We start from the raw sequence: 20,920 nt of genomic DNA, 5'->3' as shown, positions 1-20,920 counted from the left end.
GTGCCGGGGTCACATGGTAAGTTAGTGGCAGGCCCCTCATTTGAACCCAGGGCTGCCCAACTTGCCATACTCTCTCATGATTTAGTGACTAGACCATATGTTTTGCTTATTAATTTGACCCTGAATAACAAGCCAGGGAGTTTGCTTCAAATGGGTGATGTAAGTGGTAGATGTGCACAGTACCAAGATTCCTAAGCCACATGCTGGGCCCCGTGGCTGACAAACAGGAGTGGACTTACAAGGACAGCAGGTCAGAATTTTGCAACTGAGTGTCTGGGAAATGTTGATGGATGAATGATGAGAATCGGGGTGATTCTTGCCATGCCCCTGGCGGAGGGAGGGCTGTGGGTGGGGTATTTGGCTGGCTACTGCTCACTGGGCTGCCTGACGCAGGCAGTTAGTTTTGGAAGACTTCTTTGCTTTGTCAAGCCCAGGCTCCGGCTAGAACAGTGCAGCCAGGCAAATGCACTCCCTCTGTCCCCTACTGTCCTCACTTGGGGCTCAGCATGTGGCTAAATCAGCCATCCCTGCTGTCTGTGCCGCTGCCCTGGGCTGACTCCAGTGTCTGCCCTCCCTCTCACAGGCACTGATACACGCAGTGGGGAGCTCAGTAAATATTGGTCAGTGAGCAGCAGGCTGCTGGTTCTAATTTTGTTCCCTGCTTCTGGGTCACCACTAATTTTTTTTTTAATGTTTTCTCATCCTATCCCTCCCAGCAACATGAGGTTTCATGAGGAGAGTAAGTGAGCTGCTGTCTCTAGGCACCCCTGCCCCCTCCCCCTGGCAGCCCTCCTGTGCTGCCCCCGAAATCTCCCACCCTGGGCGGCCATTGACTGGGCCAAAGCTTGAGTCTGAGGTTCTGAGGGTGGGCCCTGGGAGAAGAGAGCACGTCCTTTTAGGATGTGCTGGAGAGCAGTTAGGTGGGAGGCCAAAGGAGGCAGGAAGAGAAAGGGCCCATTGAATCCTGGACTGCTTGGCCTGGCTTTTAAGCTGTAATATTTGCACTGCGCTTGGGAGGGGTTGTAGCCTGTCTGGGAGGAGAGTGGCCTCCTGACCATGCTCATTAGGGGTTGTGGAGGTCCCAGGGTGGGTAGTTTTTCTCAAAGCCCTTTGGACTCCAGAGAGCCTGTAGGGCGATCGTGACGAGCCCTGGGCTGGAGCTGTGAGACTGCTGGATTCTCCTGGGTCAGCTGGGACTTGCACCGATGGCTGCATCATTAGTTGACCAGCAATACTGGGAATATACTAACATTTGTAGAACACTTGGCAGTTTTTGTTTTTAACTGTGTTAGTTATTGCTTTTCCCATGTCTAGGTTTTGTACCATTTTTAGAAAATTCTCCCTACCTCCTTGATTATAAAAATAGTCAACCATGTTTTTTTTATAATGCTGTACCCCCACCACCCATTGGGACACATCAGTGATTTGAGGTAAAAAAAAATAATAATACTAACCAAAACACTCCGAAATTTCATCACTCAGAAATATCACTAATATTAGGTGGACATTACTGCAGATAATCTTCCAAGCATACTCACAAACAGATATAGAAAGGTAGATACAAAAACCATAGCAAAATTAAAGGAATTATTAAGCTTTAAAGAAATGTGTTTTTCATAAGAGAGGTTATTTCCTCAAAGACCCCACTAAGGTTAGGGGGGAAAAAAAAACCTTGTGCCATGGCCAGTGTAGCTTAGTTGGTTGAGTGTCGCCCCGTTCACTGAAGGGTCACTGGTTTGATTCCTGGTTGGGGTACATGCCCTGATTGCAGGCTCAGTTCCCAGTAGGGGGCATGAAGCAGCTATTCTGTGTTTCTCTCCCTCTTCCTTCCTCTCTCTCTAAAATGAATAAAAAGATATTTAAGAAAAATAAGACCTTGTGAGTCATCGCTATAATTACTTGTTTCCATTTTAAACACTATTGATTGACTCTTTGCCATGAAAAATGAAGACATTCCCATTTTCACATTTTTTTCTCATTTCCTTTCTTCCCTTCTTTTGTTCTTATTATATTATTAAATTGTTCATTTTTATAACATTTAGGTTCTTTCCTATAACTATAATCCCCATAATTGTTTTTAAAAAATTGTTTAAAATATGTTTTTCTTGATTCTAGAGAGAGAAGGGAGAGGGAGAGAGGGGGGAACATGGGTGTGAAAGAGTGTAACTTTGCACGGCCGCCTTCCGCACGCACCCTAACTGGGGAGTGAGCCCCCAACCTGGGCATGTGCCGTGACTGGGAAGCGAACCATCGACCTTTTGGTCCATGGGACTACACTCAACCAACAGCCACACTAGCCGAGGCCCCCATAGTTTTTTTTTATTATTTCTTATTTAAAGGGTTTATTGCTTACCATCAGTCATCTCATCGTTTCTGCATTCCTGGGCTCCTTTTTAAAAATGTATTACTTAGCTGCATTTCATGTTGGTTGAGAATAATATCCGTGGTTCATATTTTCTTTTCTCTTAGAATTGTGTAAACATTGTTGCATTTTCTTGTGATACTGAATGTTGCTATGAGGAAGATGAGGGCAGCCTGAATTTTCTGCCACTTAAAATAAGTTTAGTATGTTTAACAATTTTTGTAATAAAATATTTTGGTGCAAAAAAAAATGTTTCCTCTGGATGCCTGAAAAGGTCTCTTACAGTTCAGTAGCTTAACTGAACTGTCTGTCTGTGTTGAGCATTCTGTCTGCATCACATTTTTGTGGAATACAATGTATTATTTAAATCTTCAGATCCTGGTTTTTTCTTTTCGTTTCAGGGAAATCTTGTATTTATCTTGAAATGTACCCTCTATTCCATCCTCGGGTTCTCTATTCCAGGAACACCAATTAACTACCCCTATGCTGATCTTGTTACAGTCATATGCCCCATAACGACATTACGTTTAATGCATGACTGCATATATGACAACACTTCCCTAAGATTATAAGCTGAAAAGTTCCTGTTGTAGCCATCATGACGTTGCAGTGCAATTGCTTACAGTGTTCAGTACAATAGCATGCTGTGTGGTTTGCAGCCTAGGAGCTGTAGGGGAAGAGGATTTGTCACCCCAAAATATGTCTCTTTGGCACAAGGATTATTTTAGGCTGGTTAATTTAAGGAGCAGCACACATGTGAAAAGCTCTGAAAACCAAGTAGAAGTTACCTTTTGTAAAGGACAGTCACACTTGTAAGGGAACCCTTTATTTGTAAGGGTGCCTCCCTCACTGTACCCGGAAGAGGGGGATGATCTTATCTCCAGAAACTCTTATCAGTGCAGAAGGCGTCTGCGTCTGCTTAACAGCAACCCTACCCTGGTTTACTCTGCTTTGCCTGGCAACTCCCATAATTGACTCCCCCACCCCCAACATCTTTTTTTTATTTTTTTATTTTTTATCTATTAGAGAGAGAGAGAGAGAGAGAGAGAGAGAGAGAGAGAAACATCAATTTGCTGTTCCACTTAATTATGCATTCATTGGTTGTTTCTTGTATGTGCCCTGGCTGGGGAGCCAACCTGCAACCTTGGCGTATCGGGATGACGCTAACTAACTGAGCAACCCGGCCAGGGCTCCAACATATTCTTCTGTCTTCACCTGAAGGTGGTATTTAAGGTGGTGGCTTCAGCTATTTGGGTGAGTTACTCCAGTTTAACTGGGTCTCTCCCAAAATTATTTTTCCTCCCCTACAGAGCAGTAGCCTATACCATGTAGGTTTGTGTAAGTACTAGTACATTCTGTGATGTTCACAGTGACGAAATTGCCTAATGACACGTTTCTCAGAATGTATGTCTGTCGTTAAGCCGCACATGACTGTATTTGTTTCAGTTTGTCTTAAACTTCTGCGTCCACTGTGATGATCTCAAACCTTCCTCTGTCAGTATTTTCCTTTGAAATTACTGGCAGAATTTTGATCTGTTCATTATAATTTATTCTTCAGGGCTACTGTTTTGTTTTTGAGTAGCCTGCACCTCCTTTTATCTCATGCGCGAGCTGTGTATTGCATCACATTCTGATTAAGTTACTCTGCACTGTGAGGCAGTCGTGGGGAGTTAGGCCGCACTTTCAGTTGGCATCTTTGTCTTTTGCAGGGTTGGCCTGCTGTTTCTTTTCATGTTCATGCTGGTGCTCTCTGGCTCTGTTGGCTCTAAAATAAGACATGGCTTTCTTCCCAGCACGTTGAGGTAGATTTGACTCCATCCCACCAAGGCAGTGCTGAGAGCTGGGAATTTGTGACCTGTTTTGTAGCCTGGATGAACGAGGACTGTGGGTGTGAGGAGAGGAGATGGAGTGTCTTCTGTTCTGGGATTTGGGTAACAGCCCCCGTGGTGTGGCTCAGCCCACTTATTTAGGGGGCGTGTTCCGTTTCTCTTGGAGAGGGAGGAATACTCACTTTTCCCTCAATTCATTATGTGCCTCAGAGCCCTGCTTTCCCTCAGAGAGTCAGCCCATTGTTCTTTGAATTTCACCTATTTGGTGTTTTTCTCAGCAGCTTTCCACAGTACTCCCTATATTGAGGGGGGGAAATTGGCAATTTTCCATCTCCCCCCTCCCCACATTTGGGAGAAATTAGAATTCTCCTGGTCTGCTTTCATCGCCGTGGCTTCAGGCCCGGGCCCGGGCTAGGAGGCTAGGAGATGAGCCGTGCAGGATGCCTCCACATTCCTTTCCTTGCCTATGGTTTTGAAGTTATTATATCAGAGTTTGCCCATCTCCTTGTTTGGCTGCTCTTGGTGACTGTTTTTCTTGCTTGCTTTTTTTTTTTTTTTTTTTACTCAAATGTTAATTATCAGGGGAAGGAAATTTTTGATGCCATTTCAATTCTCCATCTTACCTCAGAAATCTTTATTTTTATATAGTGTTTCAACATTCTTTAACTTCCTTACTCATAAACCCGAGGGTTTGTTTTCCTCTTTCCAAAATGAGGAAACAAACCTGGTGAGGTCAGTGAGTTGCGTGGAGTCGCTGCAAATTGGACTTCTCACACCAAGCCCATGGGCCTTCTGTTGCCAAAGTTGGTGCTGCCCTAGTTAGTATCACCCCCTGAACCGAGCGAGGTGAGTGCGGGATTTTTGATTCCTCAGGACCTCCACCTCCACCCGAGGCCTGGCTGTGTCTGTTGCCTGCAGGTTTCAGGGATTTTTGATGTCTCCCCAGGGAGGCTCAGGAATGTTGCCCCTGGACTCACTCAGAGCCATCTGCCTTTGGGAATGTCCACTGGGGAGATGGTCCTGTTAGGTTGACAATTCCCAGCCCTCTGATGGGGTGGGGTGGGACTGTAGAAAGACCAGTCTACTTGACGGTCTGCAGAGATGAGCTGTTGGTGGGAGAGAACCCCAGAGGGGTAGGAGCTGCCTTGTAGTAGTTGGTTGTGTCGTTGATGCTCCCAGCCCTGGAGGAATGTGAGGAGGCCACAGGTGTCTCAGAGACATCAGCTGTCTGTCCTGAGAGGAAGTAAAAGAACTAGACACCTCTTTAAAAAGAAAAAAATATATACACTGGGTGGTCAGATTATTATGACCGGCCAGATTATTATGACCACCCCATCAGTACTTCGTTGGGCCACCTTTTGCCTTCAATACTGCGGCGATTCTTCTTGGCATTGACTCCACGAGATGTTGAAAGGTGATGTGAGGAACCTGACACCATGCCTGATGAATAGCACTGTCCAGTTCTGTGAGATTTGATGGTTGTGGAACCAGGTGCCTGATGGCTCTTTGAACTTCGTCCCACAAATGCTCAATTGAGAGATGGTGATTGTGGGGGCCACCTAAGCAAGGTAAAGTCTCCCTCATGTTCTTAAAACCACTCCTGCACAATACGAGCACCGTGGCATGGCATATTGTCTTGTTGAAAGAAGCCATCTCCTGGCACAAGAACAGACATATAGATCAGTGGAATAGAATAGAGAGTCCAGAAATTAGCCCAAACCAATATGCTCGATTAATATTTGACAAAGGAGGCAAGAACATACAATGGAGCCAAGATAGTCTCTTCAATAAATGGTGTTGGGAAAATTGGACAGATATATGCAAGAAAATGAAACTAGACCACCAACTTACACCATACACAAAAATAAACTCAAAATGGATAAAGGACTTAAATGTACGACAGGAAACCATAAAAATTCTAGAAGAATCCAAAGGCAACAAAATCTCAGACATATGCCAAAGCAATTTCTTCACTGATACAGCTCCTAGGGCACTTGAAACTAAAGAGAAAATGAACAAATGGGACTACATCAAAATAAAAAGCTTCTGCACAGCAAAAGAAACCATCAACAAAACAACAAGAAAACCCACTGCGTGGGAAAACATATTTGCCAACGTCATATCTGATAAGGGCCTAATCTCCAAAATTTATAGGGAACTCATACAACTTAACAAAAAGAAGATAAACAATCCAATCAAAAAATGGGCAAAGGATCTAAATAGACACCTTTCAAAAGAGGACATTCAGAAAGCCAAGAGACATATGAAAACATGCTCAAAGTCACTAATCATCCGAGAGATGCAAATCAAAACAACAATGAGGTACCATCTCACACCTGTCAGAATGGCTATCATCAACAAATCAACAAACGACAAGTGCTGGAGAGGATGTGGAGAAAAAGGAACACTTGTGCACTGCTGGTGGGAATGCAGACTGGTGCAGCCACTATGGAAGACAGTATGGAGTTTCCTCAAAAAACTAAAAATGGAACTCCCATTTGACCCTGTGATCCCACTTCTAGGAATATATCCCAAGAAACCAAAAACACCAATCAGAAAGGATATATGCACCCATATGTTCATAGCAGCACAATTCACCATAGCTAAGATCTGGAAACAGCCTAAGTGCCCATCAGTAGATGAATGGATTAGAAAACTGTGGTACATCTACACGATGGAATACTATGCTGCTGTAAAAAAGAAGGAACTCTTACCATTTGCAACAGCATGGATGGAACTGGAGAGCATTATGCTAAGTGAAATAAGCCAGTCAATGAAGGAAAAATACCACATGATCTCACACATTCATGGATAATAGAGACCATTATAAACTTTTGAACAATAATAGATACAGAGGCAGAGCTGCCTCAAACAGATTGTCAAACTGCAGCGGGAAGGCTGGGGAGGGTTGGGGGGCAGGAGGGAAGGGGGTAAGAGATCAACCGAAGGACTTGTATGCATGCATATAAGCAAAACCAATGGACATAAGACACTGGGGGGTAGGGGAGGTCTTGTTGAAAGAAGCCATCTCCATTGGGATATACCATCAACATGATAGGATGAACTTGATTAGCAACGATACTTAGATATGTTGTACTATTTAGACGTTTATAATGATCTGGCCCTCTAGCAACCTCAGCGGGAAATTATAGCTAATTTGCCTACAAAAACGTCAGATGGTCATAATAATCTGGCCACTCAGTGTATGCACACACACACATATATATATTTTCATTGATTTCTAAGAGGAAGGGAGAGAGAGAGAAATACCAATGATGAGAGAATAATTGATCAGCTTCCTCCTGCTCGCCCCCTACTGAGGATTGAGTCCACAACCGGGCATGTACCCTGACCAGGAATCGAACTGTGACCTTCTGGTTCATAGGTTGATGCTGAACCACTGAGCCACGCCAGTGGGGTAACTACACACCTCTTCTATGTTCTTGGGATTTCAGGTAGGGATGAAGACAGTTGAGGGGAAGCTCAGGATGATTCACTGAGGCCAGTCAGAAGTGGGACCAGCACTCTGGGAACATCATTCATATCACTACAGCATCCCCTTCCTCCCACATGCTCACTACAACCCCTCATCCACCCCTCCAGCCCCCAGGGTCATTATTTGGTGTAGCAGCCAGCCTTTTCTCAATTTTATATAAAGTGCTATGAAAAGACCCAATTCAGACTGCCCTTGCATGGATTGCTACCCCAGCCGCCTGAGACCGCAGCTGAAGAGTTCTAGCATTGTAATTTATTGTGCTCCCACATAGCCCATACTTTGAGGGGGCACCAACTCAACATATTGGGTAGGATTTCAAACACATGTCTTACCCGTTTTCTGTGGTTTACCAGTTGGCCTTGGAAACAGTTATGCCTTAGCCAAGTTTGTCTCTGGAGCATTAAAAAAATTTTTTTTAAACACGTTTTTATTGATTTCAGAGAGGAAGGGATAGGGAGAGATAGAAATATCAATGATGAGAGAGAATCATTGATCAGCTGCTTCCTGCATGCCCCCTACTGGGGATCAAGCCCACAACCCCAGCACGTGTCCTGACAGGGAATGGAATCATGACCTCCTGGTTCATAGGTCGATGCTCAACCATTGAACTACACCAGCCGGGCTGTCTCTGGAGCATTTGATCTTACCTTCCACATGTCATTCCTGGCTCCAGAGGAATCTGAGAATAGTGGACTAGCTAGTCAGCTGGTGGTCAGGGAAGGGAGTGGATGTTTTGAGGCCTAGCAGCTCCCAGGCCCCACAGGTCTGCCTGTTCTACTCACATCAATGTCCACCCTCTGGACCAAGCATCATGGCATGTCACTACTTTGTCACCCCAAAGAGAAGTAAATGTTTGTTCCCCTCTGAGAGGGGAAGTGGGCATAGAAAGAATGTAGCATGGTGAATCCAGCAGTCAGGTATGTCCACAGGACAGAGTGCAGCTTCTAAGATGAGATATTTCTAGACCAAGTGAAGGTGACGGGCAGGTGAAGTTCTGATTTAGGAGCCTCCAAAATGGTAAGGGCACCTCTGAAGTTCCACAGAGGGTCGGGCTTCCTCATAGGTCTTTCATTCCCCCCAGACCCCCAAGGATTGGGTCTAGCGCCTTGGAGATTGAGCTAAGGCACTAAAATAATTGACTTCTTTGAACCCAAGCCGAGTGAACAAAGGAATGGGGAAACTGTAGTTTCTCTTTAGTGGGAGAGCCTGGTCTTCTGAGCCAATGGCACCCTCAAGCCTTTGTCTCTCCAACTTCCTTTTTTTTTAAAAAAAAAAAAAATTTTTTTTTTTTTTAAAAAAAAAAAAAATTTTTTTTTTTTTTAAAAAAAAAAAAAATTTTTTTTTTTTTTAAAAAAAAAAAAAATTTTTTTTTTTTTTAAAAAAAAAAAATAATATTTTATTGATTTTTTTACAGAGAGGAAGGGAGAGGGATAGAGAGTCAGAAACATCGCTGAGAGAGAAACATCGATCAGCTGCCTCCTGCACGTCCCCTACTGGGGATGTGCCCGAAACCACGGTCCATGCCCTTGACCGGGATCGAACCTGGGACCCTTCAGTCCGCAGCCGATGCTCTATCCACTGAGCCACACCGGTTAGGGCTCTCCAACTTCCTTTGATGCCCTGTCCCACATGCTCTTCTTACCACTCCTGGAAGGTGTCCTTGAGGGCAGTGGGCTCAGCTCCTTGGGAGGACTGCAGCGGCCCACCGGCCCGCCCGTTTCCATGGCCTTAGTAGACCCGGCTTCCTCCTGCAGCTGGGGCCACACGGCAAGGACTTGCCCAACTGCACCATCCAGCTATACCAAGAGCTGTGTGTGTGTGTTTGGCCTCTCTTCTTTCTTTTTAGAAACCTTTTTTCTAAGAATAACTTGTAGGTAAAGGGAAGAAAAATCTGCATTGGAGCGGAAAGCTCCCCTTCTCGTGTCTGCCAGAAGTCCAGGGTCACTTGGATTTGAAGCAACTCTCAGGTGCCTGGACCAGGACTTCTTACTACCCTCCGATTGTTATTAGGCTCTGGGGGGTGGGCTACGTCAGAGTGTTGGCCAGGCAGGAAGGCTCCACTTGCTGAATCTACCCACCCGCTCCAGGCTGCCATGGCCACTGGGTCAGTGAAGAACCAATACTTAGTAAATGCTGACCTTGACATGAATACCAATCCAGGTAGAGCTAAAATTCATGCTTGAAGAGATTTTTATATTTGTTTTTTTCTGATGTTTTGAAGTTGCTACAGATAAATTTGAGAATTATAGCTGAAGTAGAACAGTTGTTTTTGTTGAAGTGGTTCTATAGAAGGAGCCCTAAAATACAGGCCAGCTGCTGAGGCGTATCTGGGGGTTCCTCTACACCGGTGCTTCCTGGGCTGATAGGAACCGGGGCCCGTCTGCCCAGAGGATGCAGGATTTTGTGGGTCTTCATGGGAGCCAGGGTGTGTATTTTTGTGTCTCTATCCAGCAGGGATAGTGGTTAAGAGTGCCCTGGCTTTAGTATCATTCAGACCTGGCTTCCTTTCATGAAAAATTTAGTTTCTGGCTTCACTGCTCTATTTGCTGGCTATGGATCACGTTTCCCAATCTCTGAACCCGTCTCCTCATTTAGTGTAAGTGTCCCGATTCTCTTACAGGAATCATGAATATCAGTGCAAAGCAAGGTGCACACGGGTAGCGCTAGCTGCCTCTCTGCCTGTCTGCCTCTCCTGAGTCCACGCAGCTCTTCATTTTGACAGTGCAAGTCGACCCTTAGACAGATGGGTGTGGTCAGGCGGAGAACAGCTTTCTTTGTACAATGGGGTTTAGCCATTTTGGGCTAAGATCCACCCTGCACAGCATAATTTAACTTTTGGTTCTTGGTGGAGATTTGAGAGTTGTTAGTCTCAAAGTAACACTTTTACGAAGCATGGTTTTTGTGATACCCAATCCATTCGTTTGTGTGACTCGAAGTATATTCCATAAAGAGTGATGCTTTGTGCCTCAGATCTGTGTATGCCCCATACCGCCTGGAATGTCCCAGATGTGCTTGCGGTCAGGGACTTGTGTGATGTGCGCGCCACAGGCCTGGAATAAATAAAGTCAGCCAAAGGGATATTTCTGTTAGCAGCTCAGTATCTGGGCTGAGAAGGAGTCAAAGTAGAGGAACTCTGCTAATTATAAGTCTTAAAGTAATAGCCACACTTTATTGAGTGCTTTCTAAAGCCCATGTACTCAGTAGACTTATCATAGCTCATTGCAGTAAATCTTCACAGTAATCCAATGAGTGCTACCAAGTTTATAGATGAGAGAACCAAAGTGTGGAGAGAAGCCAAAGTAACTTGGCCAAGGTCACTCTGGGTAAGCAGTATTGCGGGAATTCAAGCTAGGTCTTTCTGACACCAAAGGCCATCGCTGGTCTGGGTGATTCTAGAATGTTGACGCTGGTTAATACCTCACCGGAGATCACACAGCCGGTAAGGGGCAGATCCGGGATGCAAACAGGCCTGCTCTGAGCTGTTGTAGGCGGCCGGAACGGCACTAGGTGTCTGACCAGTGGGGTCAGACCTAACTTTGGTTCTGCAACCTTGGTAGTTGGGTTCTGGCTAGGAAAAAATTCAGAGCCAAGACCCAAACTGTAAGAGAATATTTATTTATAAAATCACAGAGGTAGAAAAAGTAATTCCTAGAAGAAAAGGGCTTAGGAAACAAGTTACAGAGGTAAAGGAAGGGCCCTTGGAGCTTGGGAGTGAGGAAGCTAATGGTAACTTGCCTGGGGCAGGGAAGGGAAAGGGGCAGGGACAGGGAAAGGGAGAGGCACTGGGTCCTGTGTCCTAAGGGTTTTAAGGGTGGAGATTTTAGGGGAGGTCCCAGGGGAAGATCTCAATAGCATATTCAGCAGTTTTCTAGGGGTGTCCCTTCAGGATTGTGGTCTCCACTGATTGGCCGGCATCAGGGCAGGGGGTCATTATCCAATGCAGCTGGTCCTGAGGACAACTGTGGCCGGTTCTGTTGCTTATCTGGGCCTGGAGCTAAAATATGACTGAGGTCTAGATGTTATCTCTAGGGAGGAAAGGTCAGGGGGTCCAAACCGCATGACCAGCAAATATGCTAGGGGAAGAAAGGTCACCCTACGGGGCAGGTCCCACCCTACAATTGGTTGTCCCTTGCTAAGCACCTGGGGGGTTTCCACCCAGGTGACCTTCTGTACCTGGCCCTGCTCATGTCTGTCTAACTGCCCACCACAGAACCACTCTGCTGTGTAGTTCCTCTGTCGCAAGCAGAGGCTGGAGGTGGTGTGACCCACAGCGAGGCCTCATGGTTAGGGAGGCGTGGAAACAACTGCCGTGACTGGGTCCTGGGTCTGGATTAAGTAGGAGCCTCCTTTTCCCTTCCTGATGTTTATTTCGCTAATTAAATTATAACTGTACTAAGGGAAATGATTTAACAAATGAAAAATCGTGTGTCCTACTGTCTTAAAGCTTTCATTTTTCTTTGTTCCTTCTCAGTTCTTAACTCTGCTACATAATTGTTCTTCTTCTTAATGTTAAATTTCACCCTAACACATCTTTCTGCCTGTAGCCTTTTTGTTTTTGAATTGCTTTGTGACTGTAAATTCTGGAAGTAGAATTACAGATTCAGAGGATTTAAATACTTCTATTATCATAGCTTTTCAAGAGTCACATTATTTTATAGCCACCAGCTGCATCTTCTTTGGTTGTTCAGCCTCACTAACATTTGGTTTTATATATTTTTTAAAAATCTGTGTTGCTATTTTAATAAGTTGCAGTAGCATTATCCATCGTTTCCATTTGTACTCTTAAACCAGAGAGACTGCATATTTTCCATGTGTGTCCCTAGTTTAGGTAGGATAGAAGTAAACCTTCGTCATGTTTGATGGTGTGTAATTTTCCCAGTCTGTTTTTTCTTATTTTAGTGGTAGTATTAATTTTTTAGGTTTTTATTTTGGAGAATTTCAAACATATACAAAAGTAGACTGAATAGTATAATGAGTTGCCATCTACACATCACTCAGGTTCAGCAATGACCAACTCATGTCCCATCTTGTCTCATCTATACTCCCATGCCAGTACTCCTCCTTAATTATGTGGAAGCAAATCCCAGATACTATTTAATCTATTATTATTTCTGTATCTTTAAAAGATAAGGACTTTAAAATTGTACTTATTTATTTATTGACTCTAGAGGGAGGTGGGGGAAGAAAGAACAGAGAGAAACATCAGTTTGTTGTTCCACTTATTTATGCATTCATTGGTTGATTTTTGTATGTGCCTTCAATGGGGATCCAACCCACAATCTTGGCGTCTCAGGATGATGCTCTAACTGAGCTACCTGGCTGGGGCTGAGAGGTAGGTTTTTTAAGCCTCACCCTCACCTGCCTTTTTGCTCTTGCAGATTTACTTATCACCATGAAGCTGCTACACCCTGGCTGCTTCCTGCTGACCCTACTCAGCTTATGGACAGCTGCTCCTGAAACGCATGCTGTGTCCACGGGGACGCCAGCCATCAGTGCCGCCTCTTTCCTGCAGGACCTCATGCATCGCTACGGGGAGGGTGACAGCCTCACCCTGCAGCAGCTAAAGGCCCTGCTCAACCACCTGCATGTGGGAGTGGGCCAGGCCAATGTCACCCAGCCCCTACAGGGACAGAGGAACCTGTCCACGGTAAGGCTCCCTGCTCTGCTCAGCACTCTGCTCTCAGGGCTCACAGTCCAGTCAGGCACAGGAGCTGAGCTGCTGGAGCAGGGGCTTGGGGTAGGCAAACCTTGATGACACAGCAGAAGCCAGCTCTTCCCACTGCCTGCGTCAGCAAGTCTGAATCTCCAGCTGCGCTGCCTTCCCACCTGCATGGGTGTTTTGAAGCCATTACCAAAGGGTAGCAGGAAGTGGGGTTCTCAGCCCTCCTGACTCTTCCTTGCAGCTGCACTTAGATCACCCGGAACTGCTGGAGCTCCCAAGACAGCTAGCATTTCCAACAGAGTTTGTAGATTACAAAGCCCTTCATCCTCTCTCCTAGTTGAGCCTCGCGGCACCTCTAGGTGCAGATGGAAAATCTTTAGTCTATGGGACAGAACACTGAGGGTCCCATAGTGAAATCCTGGAGGGACCGGGACTAAGGCCCAGGTCTTTGGCTTCTGGCTCCTTGTTCTTTCTCCCATATCATCTTGGCTAATCTGAATCTAAGGCTATTTGAGGCAGCCAGGGAGAATTCAGCCAGCAATTGCTTTATATCTATTTTGTTTCTTATGCTGAGTGTTGTGAGAAATAGAGAAAAATTGAAACGGGACAACGAATGGGTCCAGACTGCCTGTCACTACTTGAGCCAGTTAAGCAGCCACCATGGGAGAGCAGTAGGTCATCCACAAAAATCTGCTCTAACCTCCTACCCCCATAAGCCAGCTGCTTATATTGGGTAGAAGGACAAAGATTACATGGGGAAGTAGGCAAAAGGAATAAGAATGGGTATAATGGTTACAGATCACAGGGAAAGCAGCTGGGGTAGAGGGTTTGGGGGTTGCAAAGGGCGGGCACCTCTGGAACTCCATTGTTTCTCTTGGCAGCAGGGTTGTTAATCTTTCCATGATGATAGGCAAGGAGAATGAATGCAGGGTTAACTCCCAGGTCCAGGGGCATAAAACTTCCAGCCAGGTCAGAATGTGCTTTCTTTCTTTTTTTTTTTTTTTTAAATATATTTTATTGATTTTTTACAGAGAGGAAGGGAGAGAGATAGAGAGTTAGAAACATCGATGAGAGAGAAACATCGATCAGCTGCCTCCTGCACATCTCCTACTGGGGATGTGCCCGCAACCCAGGTACATGCCCTTGACCGGAATCGAACCTGGTACCTTTCAGTCCGCAGGCCGACGCTCTATCCACTGAGCCAAACCGGTTTCGGCAGAATGTGCTTTCTTAAATGAGAACAAATCATGGTTAACAGAACATGATGAATATTTCTTATAACTATAGCTAGTCCCCACTATTCTCTCTCTCCCTCCTGCCCCTAACAAAATGAGTCATGTTTAGGGGTTCATTGTCAAGATAGGGAACTCAGTCAATGAGAACAAAGTTAGCTGATATGACATGAAGCATTAAATGCTGTGGATTGGACAGTCCTTGTAGGATTAAAGAATGAGACCGGGAGATGAGTGTGCGCTAGAACAGTCCAGGCAGGTTTGAGGGGAGTGTCCTGGAGCTTCGCCTTGAAGGAGAGATCAGGGGCCCATGTAGCCTGGACACAGAACCACAGGGGCGTGGTGAGTGTCTGCGGTGGTGAGGAGGCCGCCGTCGGGGCTGATGCAGCCTGACCCCAGAGGCTTCCCGGCACAGCAGCAGTGTCTTGGGGTCAGTGGAATCCTCAGCTTTGAAGGCCCAGAAACTCCCTTGTCCACACACCCACAAGGCTGATTCTAGAGATAGACCCACGTAGATCCAAACTCAGATAAAGACTGACATGTATGAAGTATAATGAGAAGGAAAACTGCTGTGTTTCATAGGAACAGTGTGTGAGAACAACTCCCCTGCTGCCTCCCAAGGGGATGGAGAGTTCATGGCCAGTGGCCACTGAGTACTGGCTGCCCCCCCATCCCCCTCCATGCTCAATAGCTCCGGAGAAGTATCTGGAATCTGCATTTTAATAGGATAGTTCCCTGGGCTATTGTGATATGCAGCCAGATTTGCTATCGGGTTTGATCTGTATCTTAAGGTGTACAAATAGGCTCATGTTTTCTAGAAAGCACATCCTGGTAAGAATGATTGGAATTCAGTTTCTTCCAGAATCTCTGGGCGGCCCTTATAGATGTTGTATGTGGGGTATGTTTATGTATAAACCCGATGGCTGATCTCTAAGATAACTTACCAGTTTTTCTAGTTGAAGGACCCCCTTGCTCCCACCCCTGTAGATTAGTCTTACAGAATCAGTGATATTTGGACAATTCTTTCTTGGAAGGCTGAGTCGGTCACTGCCTGGAGCAAGGTGTGACTGGTTCTAAGGCTCTCTGCCCTTCGCCTGTGTTTCAGTGCTTCAGTTCTGGAGCCCTCTTTGCTGCCCACAACCTCAGCAGCCAGTCGCAGATCGGGCGGAGTGAGTTCCAGGACTTCTGTCCCACCATCCTCCAGCAGTTGGACTCCCAGGCCTGCTCCTCTGAGAACCAGGAGAACGAGGAGAATGAGCAGACGGAGGAGGGGAGGCCGAGCACAGTGGAAGGTGAGCTGAGACAGGAAGGCCTGGCCCCCATAATCGTCTTCACGTGGACCTCTGCTGATCGAGAGTGCTGCTTGCTCAGTGTGTAACTGGTGACCGGCTTATCCACGTCCGGAGGGGTGAATGGGAGTGATGGTGATACTGTTATCCTTGCACCTACAGAGCTGGTAGTGCACGTGGTCAGATGGGCCAGTGTGGCCAGTGCATTGTTTAGTGTTGGGTTCTTTGGACCAGCCCAACCATGGATTGCTTTTTATGGCCACTTTGCCACTTTAGTTTTCATGAAACTACAAGGGGGCCAACACCTGGGCTTTTCATTTAGCATTTCAGACCTTACAAGGTCTGTCGTCAGCCCATCCCATCCTTCTCCCGCCCCTGCCCAGGACCCCTGCTCCCGCCTCAGGGGACTCACCATGGTCTGTGAGTGCACATGACTCCCGCAGGCCCAGATAGCCCTTCTGAAGAGCCGTCATGCTGGTGTGTGCTGCCCACACTGATACCCAGAACAGGCTCCCTGTGTCACGCCTCATTCTTTCCTGCTATCGTTCTTGAAAACTCTTAGTCTTTCATGTTTTCACCTGCCTCCATCTGAAAGGTAAGCTGCTTCTGGACAGCAACTGTGCAGTATTTGTTGAGGCTTCTCCGCAGCACCCAGCAAGAGACGGACTCAGCAAATACCTACTGCCGGGTTGGTGCATTTCTGTGTGCCCTGACCACAGCTGGATTCAGGGGGGCTGCCCAGGCAGCAGGAGCACCCACTCGCAGTAATGGAGGCCCTCATCTGTTCTTGTTCCTCCACAGTGTGGGGCTTTGGTTTCCTCAGTGTCTCACTGATTAACCTGGCCTCTCTCCTGGGAGCCCTCGTCCTGCCCTGCATGGAGAAAGCGTTTTTCAGCCGTGTGCTCACTTACTTCATCGCCCTGTCCATTGGAACGCTGTTCTCTAACGCGCTCTTCCAGCTCATCCCAGAGGTGCAGTAGAACAGAACGTGCGCGTCCTCTTTCCCCGGGAGTCCGCCGAGCCTGCCCCCCCCATCCTGCCCCCCACCCTGTGCTCCCAGGCACCTGACAGCTGCCCCCTGACAAATTAACTTCTCCCTCACATCAAGGGACACAAATGAGTCTGACTTTGGATCTCAAGGGCTTTCTCTCATTCCTGGGGCACCCAGGTGTACTCTGGCCCCCTGAGGGGATGTCAGGTGCAAGGCGCTTAGCATTTGCCCTCTTATGGGGGGTCTCGGCCTCCTGCCTCAGTGCCTTTCCTAAGCCCAGTTGCAGGGCTCAAAAGGAAAGGTGCAGCCGGTGGTCTCCATCCATGCCCTTGGCGCTCTGTTCTAAGTAGAGGCCCTCACAGTGCTCAGGGGTGGCCACCAAGAGATTATCCATCTGGAATGAGGCAGAAGTAAGAGGTTACCAGCTAATAAGTAGAACTGGCCTAAAAGGTGAGCAATCCTTTTTTTTTTTTTTTTAAAGCAGGCCACAATTTGTAGCAGAGAGCCAAACGTAGAACAAAGGCTTTCCACCCAAACAAACGAAACGAAAATGACAAGATAAAGGAGAAGGGGCCCTCCATCCTTCCTGCCTTGCATCTTGACTTTCTCTAGGACTGGCTTCCTGGTGCCCTTACCTGACTGTTTGGAAATGTTTAATTTTGTTTTTTAATTGTGACCACTGAGGAGCTGAAAGAAATAAGACCCAGGTTGACAGTCTGCCCCACTTGTCAGCTCAGGCAGGAAAGGTGATTATGCGGGGACCTCCTTGGGGGATGGTCTTTCTTTTTTAAATTTTTTAAAAATATATTTCTTGATTTCAGAGAGGAAGGGAGATGGAGAGAGAGATAGAAACATCAATGATGATGATTCTCTTCAGAGAGAATCATTGATCAGCTGCCTCTTGCATGCCCCCTACTGGGGATCGAGCCCACAACTCAGGCATGTGCCCTTGGCCGGAATCAAACCTGGGACACTTCAGTCTGCAGGCTGACGCTCTATCCACTGAGCCATGCCAGCTAGGACAAGGGGTATGGTCTTTCTTAAAGAACCTGTGTCAGGGGCCGCCCAGCCTTTCTCAGTCAGAAGACTCTCAGCCAGAAGAGGTACCAAATGCAGTGCCCAGACCTTATCTGTTCCTTCTTAACAATGGGAGAAAAATCTGGTTTAAGTTAAACCATCTCAGGTTTGTCTCAAAATTCCCATGAAGCACTTCACAGGGAAGGCCTCATCTTGGGCTATTTTTTTCAGCTCCAGAAATAAAATGTATTAATTTTTTAATAATTATGTTCATGAAATGCCTGGTTACCTGTTGAATGGAAATAGAGTAATTGTACACACTCCAGCCCTGTGGCTCACAGGAGAGTGCCGCATCCTGGCCCAGTTTTGTCCACACTGGAGTGTGTGACGCTGGGAAATGGTAGAGGAAATATTTGCTGTGCAGGGTGATCTTGGAACTCTGTTCTCCACACTGGAGCCCTTTCAAAGCAAAGGAAAACAAACAAACAAACAAACACATCTTGAGAAGTTAAGAATCTGGAATTCACAAGCATTGGGCCTTACTCGTCTCCATTGCTCGGCCCTGCACTGGGTTGTATCTTGTGCCCACAGACCGAGCCCGGGTGTCGGTGCACGCGCCTGTGCAGTATGGGTCGGGTGCACAAAGCAATGTGGTGGAAGCACGGTCATCAGTTTCTTTCCAGATGCTCTTGTTTCCTATTAAAGGGAGCCTTGGGTCCAGTGTCTGCCGTGGCAGCTTCTGGGTAGACCTGCACATACCATGGCTGTACGCCGAGGTGGCAACCCCCTGTGCCAGTCACACCAGCTGGCAGGTGCGACCTGGCCAGCAAAGGCAGTGGGGACAGGGGCCACAGAGTTCCAAGGCCATCTTGAATTCCTCTTCATTTCTTCTGAATTAATTAAAGGAAATTGCATCAGACTTGAATCACTAACAGATTTTCTATTTCTCTCTCCCTCCCTACTTGTCTCTCTGATTTTCCTTTTTGTTGCCTTTGTTAATACCCACCAAAACCTTCCTTGTTGCTGCCCCACTCCCTCCACCTTTCCCCCCCTAAATGGTATTGTCATGCCATGGGGTGCTCGCCCTTCTCCCTGTCCTGGGTGGGCCTGGCTCGCCCCCAATGGCAGTGTGGGGGTATGGTCTCCTCTGCGTGACCATCATCTCCCTGTGCTCCCTGCTGGGGGCCATTGTGGTGCCCTTCATGAAGAAGACCTTTTACAAGAGGCTGCTGCTCTACTTCATAGCTCTGGCGATTGGCACCCTCTACTCCAACGCCCTCTTCCAGCTCATCCCTGAGGTATGGCGAGCCAGGGCCCCTCACCCAGGAGCACACCGTCTCCTGGGGACACTGGGCACCGTGGGAGGACCCTCCAGTTCGATGGAAGGCAGAGAAAGGAGGTGCTTTCCTTCAGGAAGGTGAAGCTAAGCCTGGGCAGAGCTAGGGTAGGCAATGTAGCACAGGTATAAGAGCTGGGTTCCAATCCAGCTTCACTGTTGGCAAGTCGTGTGACTTCTGGCACATCACTTAACCTCTGTCCTATTCCCTCATTATGTGAAATGGGGAAAACAACAGGCCTGACTTGATGATGATGTCACGGGGGTTATATGACTTAATATTTGTCAGGTGCCTGATGCCTCGGAAGTGCTGACTGTTGGTGAAAAGATGTAGAGTAGTTAGATCACTGACAGCTCCTAATTTATGGCTCTAGCGCACAACAGATACTCAACAGAATGCATAGGTCACAATAAAAAGATCCGTCCTCCGTAGGGCATTTTGAGGCAAAGGTAGTAATCCAGATAGAAAGTCTGGTGTCACGTGCAGCAAAGGCGCCTTTGCCCCTTGGCCCAGGTTAGTGAGAAAACCCTCCACGAGGAGGAGGGAGCTCAGACGGGTTTGGCAGCGGCCCCGGAGAAGCTTCATCTGGGTGGGAGTCATCGGCTGTCGACCCGCTGATGACGGCAGCACAGGCATTTCACCCGGGTGGTCTGACAGGCCTGGACAGGGCCGGGGCGCACAGAGATGAGCCACATGCTTCTCCTAACCTTTTGTTTTCCGAGATGTGGTTCTGTGTTTTCTCAGTTGATCCTTAGATAAACTCTGAAATATCTAGAGAACGAGTAATGTCTTACTCGTTTTCCAGCTGAGGAACCTGACCCGGACTGAGCCCCTGGCCCAGAAGCCAGGCTCGTGGTCCCTGGAGCCGTGCTCTGTCCTCTGCCAGCGTCCTGGCTTCTGTGGGCAACATTATTGCCTCTTTTTACTTAAGATGATGTGACTGCCCTGGAAAGTCGATCCAAATGTGTTCTTTCCACTCTAGAACTTAACCTTTATGTCGCTTAGAAAACTAATAACTGGGCAGAGATTGCATTTTGTCCCTTAAAAGCAAAAAGGAAAACAGCTACCGTTTAGGCAGCCCAGAGTTCCTGGTACTTAGAATCACTTTTACCGTGGACCCATTCATGAAAAGGCTGGAGTTTATTCTCCCCTTCATGAGAAGGAGGGAATTTATTCCCTTAAAGGGGCAGTTACCGGTCAGAAAACTGAGGAGCAGGTCACCGGACTCCTTCCCAAGGCCCCGCTGCAGGCCAGGGCATCCTCGAGAAAGGAGTTCTCTTGATTTCTACTCCTGTCCACTCCCCAATGGATCCCCCACCCCAAAATAAGCAGAGTTTCCAGAAAGAACTCAAAATAGAACCCCCAAAATTGACACGTGCAGCAACACAGTCTGCTTTCTCGGCCTTGTGGTCACTGGGAGATCTGTGGTCAGGAAGCTGCCGCAATTCTTGCTATTTAACTGGGGAATGGATTTCCCATTTTAGAAAGTGTAATTACACCACCTCCCTTGGTGTTTACGGGCAGATCATGCAGGGGCATGAGATAGCGATGAAAGTGAACACAAATGTCTTCTCTTTACATACGGGATTCGCAGGCAGAGTCTAGCAAATGGAGAAATGGGGGCAGAGCCCTCATTAAAAGCAGAAAACTGTCTCCAGGCTGTTCTGCCTGACAGTACTATTCTGAGGATGATCTGTCTGTTGCA

General features: G+C 47.0%; 1 protein-coding gene across 4 annotated transcripts in view; it reads left to right on the top strand.

Moving 5' to 3' along the window:
- Positions 1 to 20,920, top strand: part of SLC39A14 (solute carrier family 39 (zinc transporter), member 14) — a 49,423-nt gene that overhangs the window by 19,462 nt on the left and 9,041 nt on the right. For 2 of the 4 annotated variants that reach the window (XM_014538308.1, XM_005864598.2), the window contains exons 2-5: positions 13,066 to 13,334; positions 15,687 to 15,873; positions 16,672 to 16,841; positions 19,087 to 19,176. In XM_014538308.1, coding sequence (XP_014393794.1) covers positions 13,066 to 13,334; positions 15,687 to 15,873; positions 16,672 to 16,841; positions 19,087 to 19,176 — 716 coding nt within the window. Of the gene's footprint in view, positions 1 to 13,065; positions 13,335 to 15,686; positions 15,874 to 16,671; positions 16,842 to 19,006; positions 19,177 to 20,920 lie in introns of all 4 variants that reach the window. The other 2 variants (XM_005864597.2, XM_005864599.2) reach the window with 2 other exon arrangements.

This window comes from Myotis brandtii, unplaced genomic scaffold (assembly GCF_000412655.1).
Source record: "Myotis brandtii unplaced genomic scaffold, ASM41265v1 scaffold19, whole genome shotgun sequence".
NCBI classification, from domain to species: domain Eukaryota; kingdom Metazoa; phylum Chordata; class Mammalia; order Chiroptera; family Vespertilionidae; genus Myotis; species Myotis brandtii.
This window is presented reverse-complemented; position numbering and strand designations above follow the sequence as displayed.